This window comes from Musca autumnalis, unplaced genomic scaffold, assembly GCF_047663935.1.
Source record: "Musca autumnalis isolate F117 unplaced genomic scaffold, ASM4766393v1 scaffold_2, whole genome shotgun sequence".
NCBI classification, from domain to species: domain Eukaryota; kingdom Metazoa; phylum Arthropoda; class Insecta; order Diptera; family Muscidae; genus Musca; species Musca autumnalis.
The window spans coordinates 142,626,647-142,648,433 of NW_027411755.1; the positions used below are offsets into that span (position 1 = coordinate 142,626,647).

Below are 21,787 nucleotides of genomic sequence, written 5' to 3' on the forward strand. Positions count from 1 at the left end.
AACACAACTCCTATAAACATCATAATTGTTCCACAAACATGCCATACGGGACAAGGGAGACTTCTCTCATATCAATGAGTGCACCCCGATTCATATTAGCTCAATGATATGGGACCTACTATTTATCGCCGAGTCCGAACGGCATGTCTTAAGACACCACTTTGTAGAGAAGTTTTACATGGCTGAAATACTCAGGAAATGTCGCCAAAATTACTGAGGGGAAACTAACCCACGACCTTCAGCGTGCAAGACGGGTGTGCATACCATTGCACCACGGTGGCACATTGCAACAAATATAAATCACCACCTAAAAACCGAATTAAACGTTTGGCCCTAACTGCCAAAACCGCAAATGTCCACAGACACTTGGTTTCAATTTGGTACTAGTGGCGATTCTTACATGTGCTAACTAAAACTTTAAGGAAATACACACATCTATATTAACACGTTCGCGAACGCAAGCAAATTCAGAGAGGTGAAAAAAATGACACCCAATTATTTTCGAAATTAGTTTTTTGTTTTTATTTATTAATTATTGATTACTATTATTATTTTTTATTTATTAAAGAATGTATCTTGTTGAAATAAATCGTATTATGTATATTAATCACCAAAACATAAGATTGTATACAAGTAAATGAACAAATATTGGCTGACAATGTGAATGCTATAGCATTCACGTCATTTTGCATCGGAATGCTATAGCATTCACGTCCGCGAACGTGTTAAATATTTTCATTTTCCCAATATTATAACAAAAATATGTGGCAACACTTGCAATTTGGAGGAGTTGTTATAAGTAGAAAAACGATGCCGATCATCAACATATGCAGGACCATATTAAACGATTTGTTTTCTCAACAATTTTGAACCAAAAATGTATAATCATACACTTTTTGGGAAAATTTAAAATATAAATTTAATCTTTTTTCAGCCTTGGGACTACTCATCCCTTATCTAATTATAAAAAAACGTGTTAGCAACAATTGTAAATGTCATTTTTGTTGAGAATATGTTCGCATACAAAATTAAGTTTTTGACATTATAAATTGTTGTTCCCATATAAGCTAGGACGATGAGTATAACACTCCATTACATTCAAATACACAAGTGTATCCTTGGAATATAATAACATACATACATATGTATGAGAAAATTTTTTAGAAATTTATTTAAGCGAAATTGTTTTAGTGGCACATTTTGTTTCTGTTTCTTAACATCCAATTTATTCTTTTCGAAACGTAATCAAGTCAAGCGTTTGCATGCAAAGGAAAGAAAAGAAAGCATTGTTTCTCGGTTTAAATACCCCATGTATGATTATACTCCATCTACATAGGGAGTAAAGCCTGGTTGTGTGTGCTAAAGCTATGCTTCTGCTTGTAAAAGCTATAAAGTATATTTTAAAACGCACACATGTGTTGGCAGTATTTCGTGTGTATGTATGATGAGTATAGGAATGAATTAAAATGTTTATCTTCATGAATTTTTTGTGTGTAGTGTAGAATATATATTTAGGTATGTCGAGATGATGATGATGATTTTGTATTCAACTAAATAAATAATCATAAATTGTGTATAAAATATGAATGAAAATATGTGTATGTGATGAATGATATACGAGTATATGTATCATCATTGTTGTAGGGAGATGTTGAGATTGATATTCATATGCCCTATATAAAATTTGAAATCATAAATTAAGTCAATTAATCATTGTTTAAAAACTCATTAATATTTATGACACTACGACGACGAACAAGCGAGCGAGCGATGTAAACAAATAACAGTTTTATGATTAATATGAATATAATGTCATCCAAAAGTTCATAGCACTTAAATGGGCGATAATGGGACTGGCTTTAAATCACTATGGGGTTGTGGCATTACATTGTGGAGATTGATTTGGCTGGAGTGAATAATTTGGGGATAAAAATAAAATTAAGGCAAAATGATACATATTAATTTTAAAATGTTTAAAATCAAAGCATAATTAAAATTCATTTTCTATGGATAAACTTGTCCATAATAAACATTATTCGCTTTGTTTAACCGGTTCTCAAACTTTGTTGCAACCATTCGATGTTTGCTCCTTGAATCATCCAACACACTAGATGAGTGACTAGTCTGGTGACAGGCACGTTGCCTTGTTCATAACAAGGTGCTTCATCTGGCGCTGCTTATTGCCATGTTTTTGTCTGCGTGAGGACTAGTAGTGCGTCATCTTTTCCCTTCCATCCCACTTCCTGTAAGGTATTATCGTTCGCATAACGCTATTCATACACAGGACATTCTAGACGCAGATACGTACGAGTACAAGGTGGCGCAAAAGTAAACTCCCGATGTTTTTTGGCTGTAATTAAAAAAAATTAAAAACTTTGATTCTTCTTGTGGATAATTTTTATTTGGTGTTTTAGTTTTTTTTTACATCAAGTCGGGAATATGATGTCAGATAAATGGCCGCCGCCACAGTTTATTGTCATTTTCCATCAAAACAAAAAAAAAAACATTGTTCCACAACATCCCATACGGGACAAGGGAGACTTCTCTCATATCAATGAGTGCACCCCGATTCATATTTAGCTCAATGATAAGGGGCCTACTGTTTATCGCCGAGTCCGAACGGCGTGTCTTAAGACACCACTTGCGGAGAAGTTTTTCAAGACTGAAATACTCAGGAATACTGAGAGGTATTTTGCCACCGTTGAAAAATGTTTGATGTTGCTTGGCCGGGGAATCGAACCCCCGACATTCTGCGTGCAAGGCGGGCGTGCATACCATTGCACCACGGTGGCATCCATGTCATTTTCCATCACTTTGGACAAAACTTCCGGCGATAGGTCCTCACAATCTTGATGGATATTGTCTTTAAGAGCTGAAAGAGTCTGAGGCTTGTTGACATAAACCCGCGACTTCAAAAAGCCCCACAAAAAGAAGTATGGAGCGGTCAAATCGGGCGATCTTGCTGGCCAGTGCAAATCGCCAAAACGGGAGATTAGGCGCCCGGGAAATGCTCTGTAGCGCTCACCATTCACAGTAACCGTTTGGCCTGCGACGTGTTCGAAGGAAAAAGGTCCGATGACTCGTCCAGCGAAAATAGCACAACATACAGTGACTTTGAGCGGGCGTAATGCCTCTTCATGAATTACACGCGGATTTTCAGAGTCTCAGAAGCGTAAATTTTGATTATTTACGTACCCGCTAAGATGGAAATGTGGAAATGCGATCATTGGTCAAATAATTAGTCACCAATATTCCGCGTTCTGCAGCAGTGTTGCGTAACATTGTTCATTAACGTGTATTTCGCATGTATTTACTACACAAATGTCAAAACAGAACTGACATTAGGGGCCAATCACAAAATGTACAACATTTTCTGATAGGAGGATTACTTTAGCGCCACCTTGTAGAACGTTTTTAGGAATTATCGCCATTAAGTCGTCTGCAACGCGGGTTTTAAAAGCTATACCGCGGCAATGGCATAGTAAAACGAGTCAAATAATATGGCTTCGCAGCCTAGGCCATTTCGTAAGAAAACGTGTATATGTACATTAGGGTTAGGACTTTTTTATAACCTCGTATCCCTACATAAAGAACAAGGATAGCGCAAAAGAGGACACCCAAAAACACCTGTATTTTTTGTACAAAATGAGAACCTGAATCAGTCATATGTCCAATGATAGAATAAGGTGGAGAGAGCTTGTCAATGCCCTATGTTCAACATGAATATTTTACGCCTGTTTTTTGATGTAAGATATGCAGATGTATATAAAAGTTGTTTGTGCGGGACCTTTTTCTATATTTAAATTGAATAAAAAGTTATAGTCAATAACAGGCAAAGGGTCATTCATTCGTGCAACAGGAAATATTTTTTTTTCATGTCATAGTACTTTTTTTCATTATTTTTCAAATTATAACAAACGAACAAAACATTCTTGCTACAGGGAATTAGTTTTGAGAAAAAAGGTCAAAAAGTCATAACCCTAATGTAAATCCAGTAAAAATATGTTAACATACGTTTAAAAATTTTAAATGCAGGTGGGGAAGGAAACAGCTATGATGAAAATGTAAAGTTTGGAAAATCATCTCAAAGTTTTCTATCAGTTGGAGTATCTCGGAAAACCGGTGTGATTGAAAGGCTATTTACTCTTGTGAGTAAAGATACTGTGTGACGTAGGGGATGAAGGATACCACGCAACAGCCCGGCTTTAACATGGCAAAGCCCAGGACTTATCTGGGTCCCTCTTTCATCTCAAGTGGGCACTTAGTTTCGTGTGGTGTCACCTAGGGAGCTGCTTTAACCCCGTTAAAAATAGTGGACTAACATGTGTGACGTTTTCACCCATAAGAACGTGTTCGTCTAGTAACCCAATCCTCCAAAACTATTAAAAAAGAAAAACAAGTCCATCTAATGTCGACGGCCCCAGCAAACGTTTCAGGCACCGTGCTTTGTAAATCTTTATAGAGAAGATGCAGTTAACACACTGGCAAATGTACCTTTGCAAGTACGAGGCCGATATTACTGTCATACAGAAAATACTGTGGATTGGGGAAGGCGTCACAACAACACCTAAAGGCGGTGCACTGTATAATAGCTGCCATGACATAACGCATGAGTTTGGTTGGGGAGTTGTAGTTAGTCGGAGGTTAAAACATCTGGTCCCAAAGATCACCCCGGTGAATGAAAGTCTTGCTACAACTTGGATAAACGCTAAATTTTTCAATATCAGTTCCCTCTGAAGACAAGGACAAGCAGACCAAAGATATATTTTACGAGTGCTTAGAAGAAACATATGACCGATGTCCTGTCCATGACATTCAGAATATAAATATTCATACTCTGGGCGATTTTGATGCCAAAATTTGAAACGACAATGGAATGAGGCTAATAGACTTCACAGCGACAAACAAAATTTGGTAGTTAGGAGTATCAGATTTAAGAATTTAAGGTTTTAGAGACATAATTTTACCGAAATGTCTTAAATTTGTTTTTAGTCTTTTTGGAAAAAAACTTCCCCCGGAGTTTGTCCGTATAGGTCCACGTTTTGATATAGCCCCACATAACAGTAGCTCGGTATTTTGAAGGTTTTAGCCGCATTTTCCTACAGGAATATGTAACCTTCGGTATGTTGGCTTCGCTGGCATTTCTGTAAAGAATTATCGGTAGGGGTCCACGTTTTGATAAAATGTTTTGTAAAATGTTACTATTTGCGGAATGTACATGAAGTTTACAAAACTATATATGCAATCCAACTTTTTTTAGTTAAACTTAACGACATACGTAACGACATACAGACATATCATAAGAAAAACCTATGATGAACCCTCTAAAAATGGGGCCTCTAAAAAGGGGTCCGCATGGCGGTACACTTAGAACTGGAAAACCTAGGTTTCAATGGAGTAAACAAGTGGAAGACGAGATCAATAAATACGATATTCCAAATTGGTAAAGTTAAGCAACTACTAAAGAAAACAAGTAAGAAAAGACTATAGTCGGACGGGGCCGACCATGTGATACTCTACACCTTTAACCCTGGGTATCCACATATCAAAATTTCTTTATGGAACAAATAAACTTATTGTAAGAAGTATCTTTGTGCATTCTCGTACCGTTAAAATAATGCCGCTTAATAATAAAATAATAATTCTTTCACAAACATCCTAGAAGGGACAAGGGAGACTTCTCTTATCAATGAGTGAGTGTACCCCGATTCATATTCGCTCAATCATATGAGGCCCACAGCTTATCTCCGAGTCCGAACGGCGTGTCCTAAGAAACCGCTTGTAGAGAAATTTTACATGGCTTAAATACTCCGAAAATGTTGCCAACATTACTGAAGGGTATTTTACCACCGTGGAAAATTTGATGTTGCGTGGCTGGCGAATAATTTTGAAAAAAGGTGGCAAAGCGACCCATGCTGTATGAAAATCCAATTGGACAATTAATACGCTAGAGCACCATGTAATTTGCAATAATGCAAAAACTGGGTATGGGAAAATGTGGTTATCTACTCAAAACCCATTATATATTAAGCAGTAGGCCCGTTATCTAGCAGACACGTTATTGCAATTTGCATCAGGGGGAAGATCAGTAGATATGTTTCCATATGTAGTCTACTTTGCCGGTATATGTCTTCCAGGAAATAAAATATAGACCAATAAATTTGTTTTTGTATTTTTCATACAAAAGTAATAGTCCATTTTACCCGCTAAATATTATCACATCATCATCCAAAATTGTAAGCATCTACTTCGACCTAAAGTCTTACTTCGTGTAAAATTTCGTTATTATTGAGCTGTAATTGCGACCTCTATAGTGTTTATGATTATATTACAAAGAAATTAGGCTGTAACTCTGTTATATTATCATGTACACCAACACAATTGACATCAATAGAAAGGTCAAGCGTTCCCCTTGCAAGTATAGCTTACTTGCCCGGAATGTCTCTTCCAGTAATAAAGTTATAAGCTCTATATTAAAAATGTTTACAATTTTCACACAAAAGTTTTGGTCCATTTAACCCTCTAAATATTATCTGATCGCCATCTCAAATTGCAAGCTTCTTCTATGTCATATCCTCTTACCTTATTTAAAAATTCGAGGCGATCGGACTATTATTGCTACCTACAGAGCACCTACAAAATCTGATAAAAATTATGTTTTTGGTCCATTTCACCCGCTAAATATTTCACGACCATCACCAATTAAAATAGCGATCTTTCTTTCAAACTTCGTGACCATCGGTCCATAATTGCGGCCTGGAGTTTGATTACAATTTATAATGGACAGGCGGACACACGGACGGACGGACACACATCTCAAAATCACTTTATCTCGCTGAGATATGAAGATTGGCATACCACATTTGGGGTATACGACGAAGATTTCGCGGTGTTACATGAATTTTTACCAAAACAAACTTATAATACCCGTTCCACATAGTTGTGTAGGGTATAAATAGAAGTAAAAAAATACTCCGGCTTAAAGGAATTATGGTTTGTAGGGGGCCAACGCATTATGTAAGAGTAGGGATATTGAAAATAATATACGATAACGCATCTATCTTAAAAAAAAACACTATCCAGAAATAAATAATGGCATGCAATTTTTTGCCATATTTTTCCACATGTGTGCCGTTATTAAATTTCACATTAATTCAGAAATATGTTTTTCCATTTCGCAAAACTCAATTTTTCCCAAAAAAAATACAATTACCTTAAAATGAGAATTGCTTATTCCCCCTTTGAACGAATCATCGAATATCTCACACAATATTCAAAATGTTGCCATTTGTTATTTACCCAGAAAAAAGGCAAACAATTTAACAAAAAGGGCCAATGGATAAAATTGACACAAAATATGGCGTATACAAATCGCAATACATTTAACTGATTTATTCTAATTTGTTATGCATGGCATAAGCCATCAATAAGATACACATCCCTCCAATAATAAGAAAACCTGAAAGAATATTCGTTCTTGCATACACCCACTTCTGCGATTAGATAAATTCACATAATATTCCGGCAACGGTTATACTACAAAAAAAATATTCAGCCAACAAAAACAACAACATAAACTCACATTTATGCATTTACCATTAACTTGTGAAAGGGGGAAAAGAAAAATTACAATATTTCCCTCTTATTTCATCCATTTTCGTTTTGTACTTGGGTGTTGTTTTTTGTTTTCAAAAAAATATATTCGCAACCCTGCTGCTGTTGTAACTGTAGGAAGGAAAACCTTTAACTTTAATGGAAAAATATTTGTTATTTATTTAATTTTTTCTCCTTCTCTCTTCTTTTTCTTCATCTTGCCAAAAAAAAACTAAAATTGAAATATTTAGGTGGTGAACTCACGTCGCGAAACGGATGCGGGCGTATATTGGTGTGAAGCTAAAAATGAACTTGGTGTTGCACGTTCACGTAATGCGACACTACAAGTGGCTGGTAAGTATTCAAGGATTCCAATATTTTGTTCTTGTCTTTGTTTTCTTGTTGTTATTGTGTAAAAGAATATTTTAGTCGTGTATCTTGCCATGAAAATGAAAGGTAACAAGATCTTGAAAATATATGGAGAATGAAGAATAAGAAGAAGAAAAAACAATTTAAAAATAGAGCTTAGATAAAGAGAAGATGGGTTCATGGTGAAATTTAAGAATATTTCAAAAAATATACAGCGAAACAGTTTAAAAGATTTGTTGATTCTTTAAAAATCCACGATTTGTGGATTCTTTAAAAAATCCATGATGTCTGGATTCTTAAAAAATTCACGATTTGTAGATTCCTTTAAAAAATCCACGATTTGTGGATTCCTATAAAAAATCCACAATTTGTGGATTCCTTAAAAAATCCATGATTTGTGGATTCCTTTAAAAAATTTTCGACTTGTGGATTCCTTTAAAAAATCCATGATTTGTGGATTCCTTAAAAAAAATCAATATTTGTGGATTCCTCTAAAAAATCCACGATTTGTGGATTCCTTTAAAAAATCCACGATTTGTGGATTCCTTTAAAAAATCCACGATTTGTGGATTCCTTTAAAAAATCCACGATTTGTGGATTCCTTTAAAAAATCCACGATTTGTGGATTCCTTTAAAAAATCCACGATTTGTGGATTACTTTTAATGATCCACGATTCGTGTATTGCTTTAAAAAATCCAGGATTTGTGGGTTCTTTAAAAAAATCCACGATTTGAGAATTCTTTAAAAAAATCCACGTTTTGAGAATTCTTTAAAAAAATCCACGATTTGAGAATTCTTTAAAAATTATTTAAAAAATATTCACGATTTGTGAATTCTTAAAAAACCCAATTTTTGTGGATTCTTTAAAAAATCCACGCTTTATGGATTCTTCAAGAAATCTACGATTTGTGGATACCTTTTCAAAATCCACGATTTGTGGATTCCTTTAAAAAATCCACGATTTGTGGATTCCTTTAAAAAATCCACGATTTGTGGATTCCTTTAAAAAATCCACGATTTGTGGATTCCTTTAAAAAATCCACGATTTGTGGATTCCTTTAAAAAATCCACGATTTGTGGATTCCTTTAAAAAATCCACGATTTGTGGATTCCTTTAAAAAATCCACGATTTGTGGATTCCTTTAAAAAATCCACGATTTGTGGATTCCTTTAAAAAATCCACGATTTGTGGATTCCTTTAAAAAATCCACGATTTGTGGATTCCTTTAAAAAATCCACGATTTGTGGATTCCTTTAAAAAATCCACGATTTGTGGATTCCTTTAAAAAATCCACGATTTGTGGATTCCTTTAAAAAATCCACGATTTGTGGATTCCTTTAAAAAATCCACGATTTGTGGATTCCTTTAAAAAATCCACGATTTGTGGATTCCTTTAAAAAATCCACGATTTGTGGATTCCTTTAAAAAATCCACGATTTGTGGATTCCTTTAAAAAATCCACGATTTGTGGATTCCTTTAAAAAATCCACGATTTGTGGATTCCTTTAAAAAATCCACGAATTGTGGATTCCTTTAAAAAATCCACGATTTGTGAATTCCTTTAAAAAATCCACGATTTGTGGATTCCTTTAAAAAATCCACGATTTGTGGATTCCTTTAAAAAATCCACGATTTGTGAATTCCTTTAAAAAATCCACGATTTGTGTATTTCTTTAAAAAATCCACGATTTGTGTATTTTTCTAAAAAATTCACGATTTGTGAATTTCTTTAAAAATCTACAATAGGAGAATTTCTTTTAAAAATTCACAATTTTTGGATTCCTTTAAAAAATCCACGATTTGTGGATTCCTTTTAAAAATTCACAATTTTTGGATTCCTTTAAAAATCCACGATTTGTGGATTCCTTTAAAAAAATTCACAATTTGTGGATTCCTTTAAAAAATTCACGGTTTGTGGATTCCTTTAAAAAACCCACGATTTGTGGATTCCTTTTAAAAAATCCACTATATGTGGATTCTTTAAAAAATCCACTATATGTGGATTCTTTAAAAAATCAATAATTTGTAGATTATTAAAAAAAAGCACGATTTGTGGATTCCTTAAAAAAAATCCACGATTTGTGGATTCCTTTAAAAATCCACGATTTGTGGATTCCTTTAAAAACCCACGATTTGTGGATTCCTTTAAAAATCCACGATTTGTGGATTCCTTTAAAAATCCACGATTTGTGGATTCCTTTAAAAATCCACGATTTGTTTATTCCTTTAAAAATCCACGATTTGTTTATTCCTTTAAAAATCCACGATTTGTTTATTCCTTTAAAAATCCACGATTTATGGATTCCTTTAAAAATCCACGATTTGTGGATTCCTTTAAAAATCCACGATTTGTGGATTCCTTTAAAAATCCATGATTTGTGGATTCCTTTAAAAATCCACGATTTGTGGACTCTTTAAAAAATCCATGACTTGTGGATTCTTTAAGAATCCAGAAATCATGGATTTTTTAAAAAATTCAGGATTTGTGGATTCTTTAAAAAAATCCATGATTTCTGGATTCTTTAAAAAAATCCATGATTTCTGGATTCTTTAAAAAATCCAGGATTTGTGGATTCTTAAAAAAATCCATGATTTGTGGATTCTTTAAAAAATCTACAATTTATGGATTCTTTAAAAAATAACAATTTCTGTATTTTGAAAAAATCCTCGATTTGTGGATTCTTTAAAAATCCTCGACTTGCGAATTCGTTTAAAACAATCCACGATTTGTGGATTCCTTTAAAAAATCCACAATTTGTGGATTCCTTTAAAAAATCTACAATTTGTGAATTACATTAAAAAAATTCGTGATTTGTGGATTCTTTAAAAAAATACTGTTTGTGGATTCTTCAAAAAAATCACCGATTTAAAAAATCTACGATTTGTAAATTATTTACAAAACCCATGATTTGTTAATTTTCTTTAAAATCCACTTTTTTGGATTCCTTTAAAAAATACACAATTTTTGGATTTTTTAAAAAAATGACAATTTGTTGATTCTCGAGGAAAATCCACAATTTGTATTTTCTTTAAAAAATTCACTGTTTGTGATTTTCTTTAAAAAATCTACGATTTGTGAATTTCTTTAAAAAATCTACGGTTTGAGAATTTCTTTATAAAATCCACGATTTATGAATTTTTTAAAAAATCCACGATTTGTGAGTTATTTTATTTTATGATTCTTTCGATTTCGAACACAGAAATTCTGAGTGCTACCCTAGTCTCTGCTTTCAACATTATATTACATCACATTTTCTAATTTAATCCCATATTCATATACAAATATGTATGTACATATATACATTGAAATTCCATGTTAATATCTGTGGTTCACATGCCAAATATTTGGGCCAATTTGTGTTTGACTTTTGGCACAATATTACATTGATGTTACTTACAAATGTCTATAACCAAAGGAAACTCCTCTCCCACCCCAATATATTTCTTTAACAAAATGACTAAAAATAGCTTCGAAATTGGTAAACGTTTACATTTCAATATTTGCATAACACTCAAAGAACACAATTGCTTTTCTTTTTGCTGATTCGATTGTTTAGCATTTTGTTGGTGGTATTTCCACCTAACAACTTCACATTTCTTTTCCCCCCTATTGAATCTATTTCTTTCCCTATCATACTTTTCAAGAGAAAATCTCCTCCACATAATGACACATAACATTTCAAGTTGAGATTTTTTTCTTGTGTTGAGTCTTCGGGCTGGCAACGAGTCTTAACATATCGTTAAATGTGTCAGTTTTGGTTCTTGAACATGTCAATATTTTGTAGGATTTTTTTCTACCATTCAATTTCTTCTTCGTTGTGTTTTGTGCTCTTTTTGTTACGAACCGCATAAGCCCCTAGGGAAAATAAGAATAAAAATGAAATTGACAGAATCAGAAAAAAATGGAAAACAAAAATAAAAAAAATCAACATGAAACCAAAACCGCTAACAGCAAATGGGTGGTTTAGAAATATTAAATATTTGTTAGAAATATTTTGCCGTTAAGGCTGAATGAAGGAAAAAATGATGTCGTTGTAAAATAGCAGCAGAAAAATCACAACGCAAAATTTTGTTGCCTTCTTAAGTATTTTTATTGAAAAATTTGATTTCAACGAATTTCATTAAGATAGGAAATAATTGAAATATTTGGGGAAATTCTTGCATGAAATGTTAGACAGTCTGTATGTGATTTCGCATGGAATTCATGTTATATTTAATTTGATCCAATGTTTGAGGAATTTGTTAATATTAATTATTATTTAATTATATTTAATGAACTATGTTAAGATTGCATAGATTGTTTCTTATATCTTTACCAATATTGTTTGAACAATTAGTTTAAATAATAGATACTTCTTCCATAGTCTAGCAAGAGTTTTTTTTATAAAGCAAATATTTGGTCTGTTCCAGTCCTTTATTAAATTACAAAAGTTGCAAAAGTAGTAATATTTGTGAACGACTCCCGTGTAAAATGTGCTGTAAAATGTGGTAAACAATTTAAAAACTTTTTAGTTCTGGAACACAACTATTATATATTATATTTTCTAAGGAGGCAAAATACTTAATGGACGTACTGTAAGTCAAAGTTTTCGAAATTTTTTTTTTTTTTGAATTTCGTGGGGACGATGGGAGCTTTCCCTTCATCACATTTTTATATGTTTATTATACCCTCAGCCTTTAGGCTAACGAGGGTATATTTACTTTAGCACGATCAAAAATGTGTCTCTGTGGGCTCAGTAAACATTTCTCTCTCCGCAGACACGACTCAACTAATTGAAAAAAACATGCACTAACACTATGACACCGCCAAAAGTATGCAATAGAAATATATGGTGCCTATCGCTGTTTTAGATCCCAAGTATGTATGGACGAAATACGTTTTAGACAAATATGGACGAAATGCGTTTTAGCCCCATTCATCTGCCAGTCCGTCTGTATGTCTGCCTAGTGCGCACGATAATCCTCGGATAAACCGATTTGCACCAAGCTTTGCCACTCATAATATTTCGTTGAAACTTAGATCAAGTTCGAAGGTGGGCCATATCGGTCCGTTCCTTCAAGTATATCACCCATAATACATATGAATTTTGCGCAAAAATTGTGTATATCAGTTCACTCCTAAGGATACATCCAACACAACATTTTGAAATTTCTTGCAAAATTGTATTTTAAGAAATGCATTTGAAATATTTTGCAACAACAGTTTTTTTCTGAGGCAAGATAATAAACCTCATTCTCGTTTGTACCTTTGGAACACACTCTTTCTCTAGATCACAAATATCACTCCTGACGTGCCTTTGTGGGGAAGCCGTTAACATTGAAACAGGTGTTGCATCGACAACAACTTGTTGTTGTGTAGATACACATGTAAAATTGTCTCCTCTTCATGATGGTGGTCTACTGGAGTCGTAAAGAGGAACCCTATTGCAGTCCTCGGGACGGCATTCTGACATATTTGAATATTCTTCCACAGCGTTACGATAACATGTCCACTGATGCCGCATAGCTTACGACATACCGGCCTATTGCTTTTTAGAGGTCTGAAAGGGCTCTGTGACAGCATGCCAAGTGCTGCCGACTTGAGAATCTGGTTTAACAGTTGGGCTCGTAGCAAATAACTGTGGCTTGTACGGAAGACACAAACATGCTATCGAACATTATAGCGCTAGATATTAGTCGGAATCAGGACACCTTCTACCAATATGTTCAGGAGCCTCATTTCAGACGCCCAGATGGTGAACAGTGTGGCAGTGGATTTAGCTGCCGATATTTTCATATTTATCAGATGGAAGCACTGTATTAAAAACTGATAGAACCCGACGCCTGAATACATTACGATCTTTATTCCCTGTGGAGCATGTGGAATTTCAAAAAGGTAGAGGTTAAAAAGTTCCGGAGATATCACCCCGCCTTGGTAAACTCCCACTTTCTCTCTACGGGTCTTATTCTTATTCCACAAATGACTGACGTCCGTACATTCAATGTTTAGCATAGTTGATGTTCGATCGCACGATTCAGTCCAGTCCTCAACTTATATATGTGGATATGACCAGGAAGGTTGCTAAAAATACATCTCAATACCACTTGGGGTAGGGGGTTGATGTTTACCGAATGGACAAAATAGTGTAATGTAATGCTGCAGTGATAGTGCGCATCCCTCCGGAATCCATGCTGATGTTGGGCAACTGAAAAAGTTATTCTCATCATGACGAAGGGTAGTTAGTGACTTTGGAATCTTCGCTACTGGCGGGAGATCAAACTGTAAGTTCAAACTCAAGAGAATGTTCCATAGCTCTTGAGTCTTTAGATTTGTACAACGAAGCTCTTCACGCTCAGTTGCTGGTCCCAAAGCCTCTGCTGGGAAATTTGGTCACAAAACATGTCCACTAAAAATTATCAACATAGGACCATATTTTGGTATAGCCCCCATATAACTATACCTAGCGATGTTCGATATTTTGAGGATTTTAGCTACCTTTTTGACGGAAGTATCTGCAACTTGTTGTTGTTGTAGCAACGCAAATGTGTTCGTTCGTGTATTATTTTAGTTATCAGGTTCCTCTGTATCCAGATTCAAGAATTCTGCAACCTGGACTTGGTTGCGTCCATACGGAATCAGGAGACAGGTGAGTGGGGTTAACTGGGCAGCTAAACAAATGCAGTGTATCGTGTGGTCCTAATCCACATGCTGGGCAGGTGTTGGGTATCGTGGTGTCAATTCGGGCCCAATACGAATTGAGGCGGCTGCGTCGTCCGGATCTTAACTGGGCTAAAACCACTCGTGTTTGCCTTGGCAGCTGGCGTTCTTCTGCTGCGATGGATGGGGGGTGGTCTCCAAGTACGGCATTCACACTGTATCTCTGTACTACCTGCGCAACCATGTCAGTGTGAATGCTATCCAAATCTGCCAGATAAGCTTGTTGGTCTAGAGGTTCTCTTTTATACCTTTGAACCTCTCTCTCTAGATCATGAAGATCTCTCATGACGTGCCTGTGTGAAGAAATCCTATCCATTAAATCGTACGTAAATCGTGATGCTCACTGCGATAACACCCAAGCAGGTACTGCATCGGCAACATTTTATTGTGTTGACGCACCGGTAAAATCTTCGTCTCCTCATGAAGATGGTCCACTGGTGTCATGAGGAGTCACCCTCTTGCAGTCCTCAGGGCAGCATTCTTGCAGGTTTGAATTTTCTTCCACTGCGTAGTGCTAACCTTTGCAGACCACGCTGGCGTCGCATAGCTTACCACCGAACGGCATTGCATTGCATTGTAGGTGGTCAACAAAGTTTCTTTGTCAGCTCCCCAAGTGCTGCCGGCCAGCGACTTGAGCACCTTGTTCCTACTTCTGATCTTATCGCAAATAGCTGTGGCATGCGCGGAACGTTACACCCAGTATTTTGGGGTAGTTAGTGGTCGGAATCAGTGCACCATCGACCAATATGTTTAGTGGGAGCCTCATTTCAGCCGTCCATGTGGTGAACAGTGTGGCAGTGGATTTAGCGGTGGATATTTTCAAATTCCTCAGATGGAAGAACTGCACTAGGTCTGCTATGTAGACATTTAACCTATCTATATATCTATATATTAAACTGTTCCGAACATATCACCCCTCCTTGGGGAACTCCCTGTTTCACTCTACGGCGTTTGGACTTCTTGTTTCTGAATTCCACAAACGACTGGCGTCCGCACATATAGTTGATTACCCAACGTTTCAAACATGGCTGGAAATAAGTCTTCTCTATATCCTCGAACAGCTTGGCATGGTTGACGGTATCGAAAGCCTTCGATAGGTCAAGAGCCACCATGACTGTTCGGTCGCACGGCCTTTTCTGGTTCAGTCCTCTACTGATATGTGTGGATATGGCATCTAATGCTGTTGTAGTGCTATGCATTTTCCGAAATCCATATTCATGTTGGACAACTGGAAAACACCTTCTATCGATGTAGTCCCGGTTGCTACAAGGCCAGAGCACCCACTAAAATGCACCCATTCCATACATCCATTACATCTCACCATTGTTGACATGTGGTGGATTCTGATCTGGCAAACGGAACAGATCCATACTCTCCCGGGGTGGAGCTGGCAAACCATCGATGGAAATATCGATATTATCGATACATAATTTTTTACGCCAATATCGACGAATAGTTTTTTATATCGATACTATCGGCCATTTTGATATCACTAAAGAAAAGCCATAGAATCAATAGCCAGAAATTTTTACACCCTCAGCCTTTAAGGCCTGCGTATATAAGCTGCCTTGCTTTCCTGCTTCATTTCTGACATAATACAAATAAAAGAATAAAGAAGGCCGAGCAAATTTCGAACTGGGTTGCCCTTTTGTTTTTTATTCTTTTATCAGGAGCAAGCAAGGTAAGCAGGCAAGGCAGCTTATGTACTCACCCCTTTAGGCTGACGAGGGCATATACACTTTGATACGACCAAAAATGTGCCAAATCAAAATAGAGGTTTTAGACCTCAAGTATTTTTGGACGAAATTTGTTTCAGAATATTTGCAGTCGATATAGCATTTATGGGTACTTTACACGATATGTTTTTTACATATGAGTTGTCACTTTGCATATACATTTTGTATGGGAGAAGTGACAACTCATATGCAAAAAACATATCGTGTAAAGTACCCATGCTGTACCCTGGCTGGTGATCACGATAACTCTCGAATGGATCGAGCGATTCGAACCAAATTTTCCATTTCGTAATATTTTGCCCAAAATTAGTTCAAGCTCGAATATGAGCCATATTGGTCCAATTCTTCAAGTACCTACCCCACAAAAGTTCAACATTTTGCTGTAAAATGGTGTGAACGATAACTATCGAAGAGATCAATCGATTTGTTTTAAACTTTGCACATCGTATTATTCCTTCCAGATATAGATCGGCTTCGAATATGGATTATCTTCGGGTAGCTCCCACAGAAAATTCGGAACATGTGAAGTTTAAGAGCTCCTCTCCGATCGTGTCGAAATTTTTTGCTGCATTTTCATATAAACGTCTTTTAAATCACCGCGATCGCAGTTTTTCGAAATTTCTTGCACCGACCTACGCGGGATCCGACCAGAAAACCCCATTTTTTGCGCCAAGTGTTCTTGCAATATCAAATGTTAGTTGGTGGAATAAATGCCCAAGGATAAGTTTATCTCACGCTCATCTTGCACTATCCGTTCACGCACGGCTTAATTTTTCTGGCACAACGACCGTTTTTGAACGACCCTCAATAACTTCGTTTTTTTATTTTTGCGAATGTCGGCCACGATTGAATTCATTAAATCAGTTTTTCATAGTGCTATGGGATGATCCTTTATTGACATACAAAGATTTAATTTGATCGATGCACTCTTGCCGCGATTATCCACGTCGAAAGTTGTGAAAAATTATCGGACGAAAATGTTCGCAAGTAAATTCCATTTTTTTGCAAAGTGTTTTTTTTAAGTCACTGTAAAGAACACAACACATGGTCGTATGTCAAACTGTCCTGAGTACGCTCAGACTAAAAATTGTCACACTTTCCAACAAAATGTCAAATGACGACTGGCGACACCCCGTGTTGCTTAGGCCGCCATCTTTTCTAATTCGGCTCGTTTTCACTGACATGGGAAATGTAAACAAAACAAATTTGTCGGCAATTTCGGATTCTAAAAAATAGGAGTAGGAAATCTACGATAGTATCGATTTTATCGATATTTTGAAACGGAAATATCGAACATATCGAATGGGGCCGATATCGATAGTTTGCCAGCTCTATCCCGGGGTTCATCTCTATCCCGGCACGGACCAGAAGAGCTCGGAGCAGGCATTCCGGAATAAATTGCCGCTCCCATGGTGAAAAAAATACACGAACACAAACACATAATTGTTGAGGTGACGGCCCCTGGTCGAAGATGCCTCCGAGTCAATCCGGTGCATAGAACCGGCCGCCGTGGGATTGTACCTGCAATTTGACGTTTGAGGCTGGCATAGGTCACAAAACTACTCCACTAAAAATTTACAACATAGGTATATGTTTCGATATAGACCCCATATAACGGTACCTCAAAATTTTCGGTATTTGTAAGATTTTAGCTCATTTTTTGACCGAACTACCTGTAATTTGACGTTTGAGGTTCCCAAATGTAACAAAATATCTGCACCAAAAATTATAAACATGAATATGTTTTTGGTATAGCCCCTATATAACGATTTTTTATCCCGATTTTAGGTATGTTGTGGATTTTAGCTACCCTTTTTCACGAAAGCAACTGCAATTTGACTTTTGAGGTTCTTTTTTTTTTTTTTTTGTTTAGTTCTCTTATATTTCTGTGAATAATTTTTTTACATATTTTTTGACTCTCCCAAAGTTCAACATGATTTATGTCCAGGTCTCAGTATATTTTCTGTATTTACTTTTTTTCCACTATTCTCTAGAAAAATGGACTTTAAATGGCATTAAAAAAACATTGAAAATGCATAAAGACAAATGGTTGAGAGATTAAAACAAGAATGTGAAGAAGTAGCAGAATTCATGAAAAAGAAATGCAAAATAACCTTAACCCAATAAACCAATTTGGCTGAAGTTTATTTTTTGGGAAAAATAAGTTCCGTTTTTATGAAATTGGAAAGTTTTTAGTTACAACGGGTTCCGTGTAAAAAATATATCTCACTAGCATCTCACAAATGTGAAGGAGATACTTGACTCATCCCGAATCAGTGTTTATTTCATGATTATGGGTCCTTCGTTTTACACACAAGCCCTACTCACACAAATAAACTTTTTGTATACGTGAAGCTGCTTTAGCGCAAGCAACATAAATGTCTATGCTTGCGGGCATATGATTTGCTTCTGCTGGCCATCAGTGTTATAGAGACATTTCTCATTACCGAAATGTGCCCAGCATTTTTTGTAGGATTACTTGTTTATCCACAGAAATTAGTAGGTAAAAATTTCTCTTCGATTCGACAACGAATGTGGCCTTTAGAGCAATTTCGTGAAAATGACACGTGTTAACATATTCCGGTTGTGCTCAAATTTAGGCAATCTTAAAATCTAATAAAATTAAACACTTCAGGTGGGTGCCGCCTTAAACAATCCGACATCGATTTTTCACTTTAAGTTAAAACCAGTCTAGTCACCATACTTACCATTGCACTACAGTACGTATAATCTATAATGTAATATCTTATACGCAACGTTGGTCCAAATTTATGGCACAAGTACAGGTTATTTTATTGTACGCATGAGCGCATATTAATTATCTCTTATTATTTATGTGCAGTATGAAGTTAAAAACGCAGAAAAAGGCGTACTTTCAGACGTATAAATATCCCAAATTTCGTTTATATTTTCAAAAACTAACTATTGGTTCAAAGATTGTATGTTGGTTTACTGATTTTACCTTTATATATCAGATATACAGACTGGTTATTGCATTCACTTTGTATAAACTCTCCCTCTCCCAACCACCAAACATCCATTTACTCGAGTGGTTGCAGAGGAAAAAAATCTGCTTACACTAAATGCAATAGAATGACAAGACTGATTTGCAAAAGTGACCACAGTTACGTGGCGAGGACAACAAATCTTTCTTTCGAGTTGCTTGCAATCTGACACAAAGTATGGGAATATTGCGAAAAAAACTGTGTGTGGGATTTAGTTTTTTGTTGGTCCTTTTGTATTTTATTGTACGAAGTTTAGTCTAGTCATAGGTAAAGAGCAGAGAAGAATTTCCGGTTGAAAAAGGATGAAAAAACGTATTGTTAAAATGTGTATAAAAATTGAGAAATAGGGAAAAAAGGAAAGAGGAAAAAGGATGAGTTTGAGGTTTTATGGGGTTATCTTTATTTTTTCGTATATATTCACAAGTTCATAAATCATTTTAATTGTCTTCGGGAATTGTTCTAGAGAGAAAATAGCTTTAAATTTGCATATTTATAGTAAATAATAATAAAAATTTTGCTAACGAAATTTTCATAAGGTCCGGATTTAGGAAAACGGTAGACTTTAAAATCGCCGTTCATTGGCTCGATCTTCAGGCAACCTTTTACAACTAAAAAATCCGTCTCCTTTGACCAAACGTATATAAACGAAGAATGTACGATAATTATTAAAAAGCTTCAGAGATACCCAGGAAAACTAAAACTTGCCATTCTATTCAGTTTTGTCTATTCATTAAATTTGTCTTCTAAAACCTCTCTCCACCATATTTGCATAAATAATCACTCATTGCATATCTTAATCTATGCGTCCCTTTGAACAATCTTTGGACAATTGTAATTAGAAAACTGCAATAAATTAAGACATGCAGCAAAAGCAAATGATTCTCATAACAATTGAACAAACTTTCATTCCTTCTTACTAACAAATCTCAAAAGAATGAAAAATCTACGAAAATGAGAAGAACCAAAAAATTGTATAACGGATATTAAATCTGTAATTTTTTGCTTGAGTAATTATCACAGTTAAACACCATTCATTTGAGAAAAAGCAGCACCGAAGCAATAACAAATAAATGGCAAAAACGTAATAATCATCATCACCATCATCTGAGGCAGCGACGGCAGTAGCAATTAAAATAAGAGCTCAAACTCCTTAATTAATGTCACCAAGAACAAAAAAAAACAAGAAAGACTCTTTGGTCATAAAATAAGATGAAAGCGCACAAAAACTACACTAAATTTACCCGAACCCCCTATGAATGAATTCACAAGAAGAAATAAAGATCAAGAGAAAAAGTCAAAAAATTAAAGTAATTAACTAAACATAAAATGTTAAACTAGTAGGGTTGATATGCAAAGATGGAGGAAAAAGTAAAAAGTTGTTCTTATACCTTTTTTCTCCAACAGATATGCTTAATTTTCTGAAATAAAACATTCATTGGTCATTTACAAAAAATAACATGCATATTTGAATATCAAAAAAGTTTGTCTGCCAACGTATTTAAGAAGTCAAAGGAAAAAGAAATAAATCAAGTGATTCTAAAAGAGAGCATAAGAATGTTTGAAGACAAAAAGGCAGCAAAGAAATCTAAAATAATATATCAAGAAAAAGTACTGAGGATATAATACAAAAAAATAGGGAAAGAGTTGCGGCAATTAAGACATTTTTGATGTTTGAAAGCATCAAAAAAGAAAAATATAATTTTTTAATTAACCAGTTTGAACAATACTATCACTATTAAACACTGGATTAGGTTAAAAAAACTGACTCTCAGATTAGTTACTTGTCAAATACTATCATTCTGATAATATTTTATCTCTTAGGGCAAAACCACATAGGTATAAGAAGTTATTATAGCAGAAATTATGAACAAGTAAGAGCGGCGTTAAGTTCGTCCTGGCCGAACTTGTTATACCCTACACCACGAATTGTATTGAAGTATAACTGAAGAACTAGTTACCTTTGGTTTATGAAGAAGACTAAATACCAAATTCCAGCAATTTCAGTAAAACAAGGAGGTACCGTTCTATGGCGGCTATATGAAAGCCTGGACCTGTACCGACCAATTTCGGGGGAAAGTTTCATACCATCAACGAAGACTAAACACAAAATTTCAGCCATTTCGGTGGAATATTGAAGCCACAAGCTTCCAAATACCGAAAATCGGGAGGTACAGCTCTATGGGGGGAGGGGGGGGGGAGGGGATCAATATGAAAGCGTAAACCTATACCTACAAATTCCAGGCGAAAAGTTTTGCACACAAAACGAAAACTAAATACCAAATTTCAGCCATTTCGGTGGAATATTGAAGCCAAAAGCTTCCAAATACCGAAAATCGGGATGTAGCGTTCTATGGGGGCACTATGATGGCGTGGACTATACCGACA

At 35.5% G+C, this 21,787-nt stretch overlaps 1 protein-coding gene across 2 annotated transcripts in view; it reads left to right on the top strand.

Annotated features, from left to right (window-relative positions):
* The window catches only part of robo3 (roundabout 3), a 324,207-nt gene that overhangs the window by 234,744 nt on the left and 67,676 nt on the right, over positions 1-21,787 (top strand). For both annotated transcript variants that reach the window (XM_073969458.1, XM_073969460.1), the window contains exon 3: positions 7,845-7,947. In XM_073969458.1, coding sequence (XP_073825559.1) covers positions 7,845-7,947 — 103 coding nt within the window. The remainder of the gene's footprint in view (positions 1-7,844; positions 7,948-21,787) is intronic.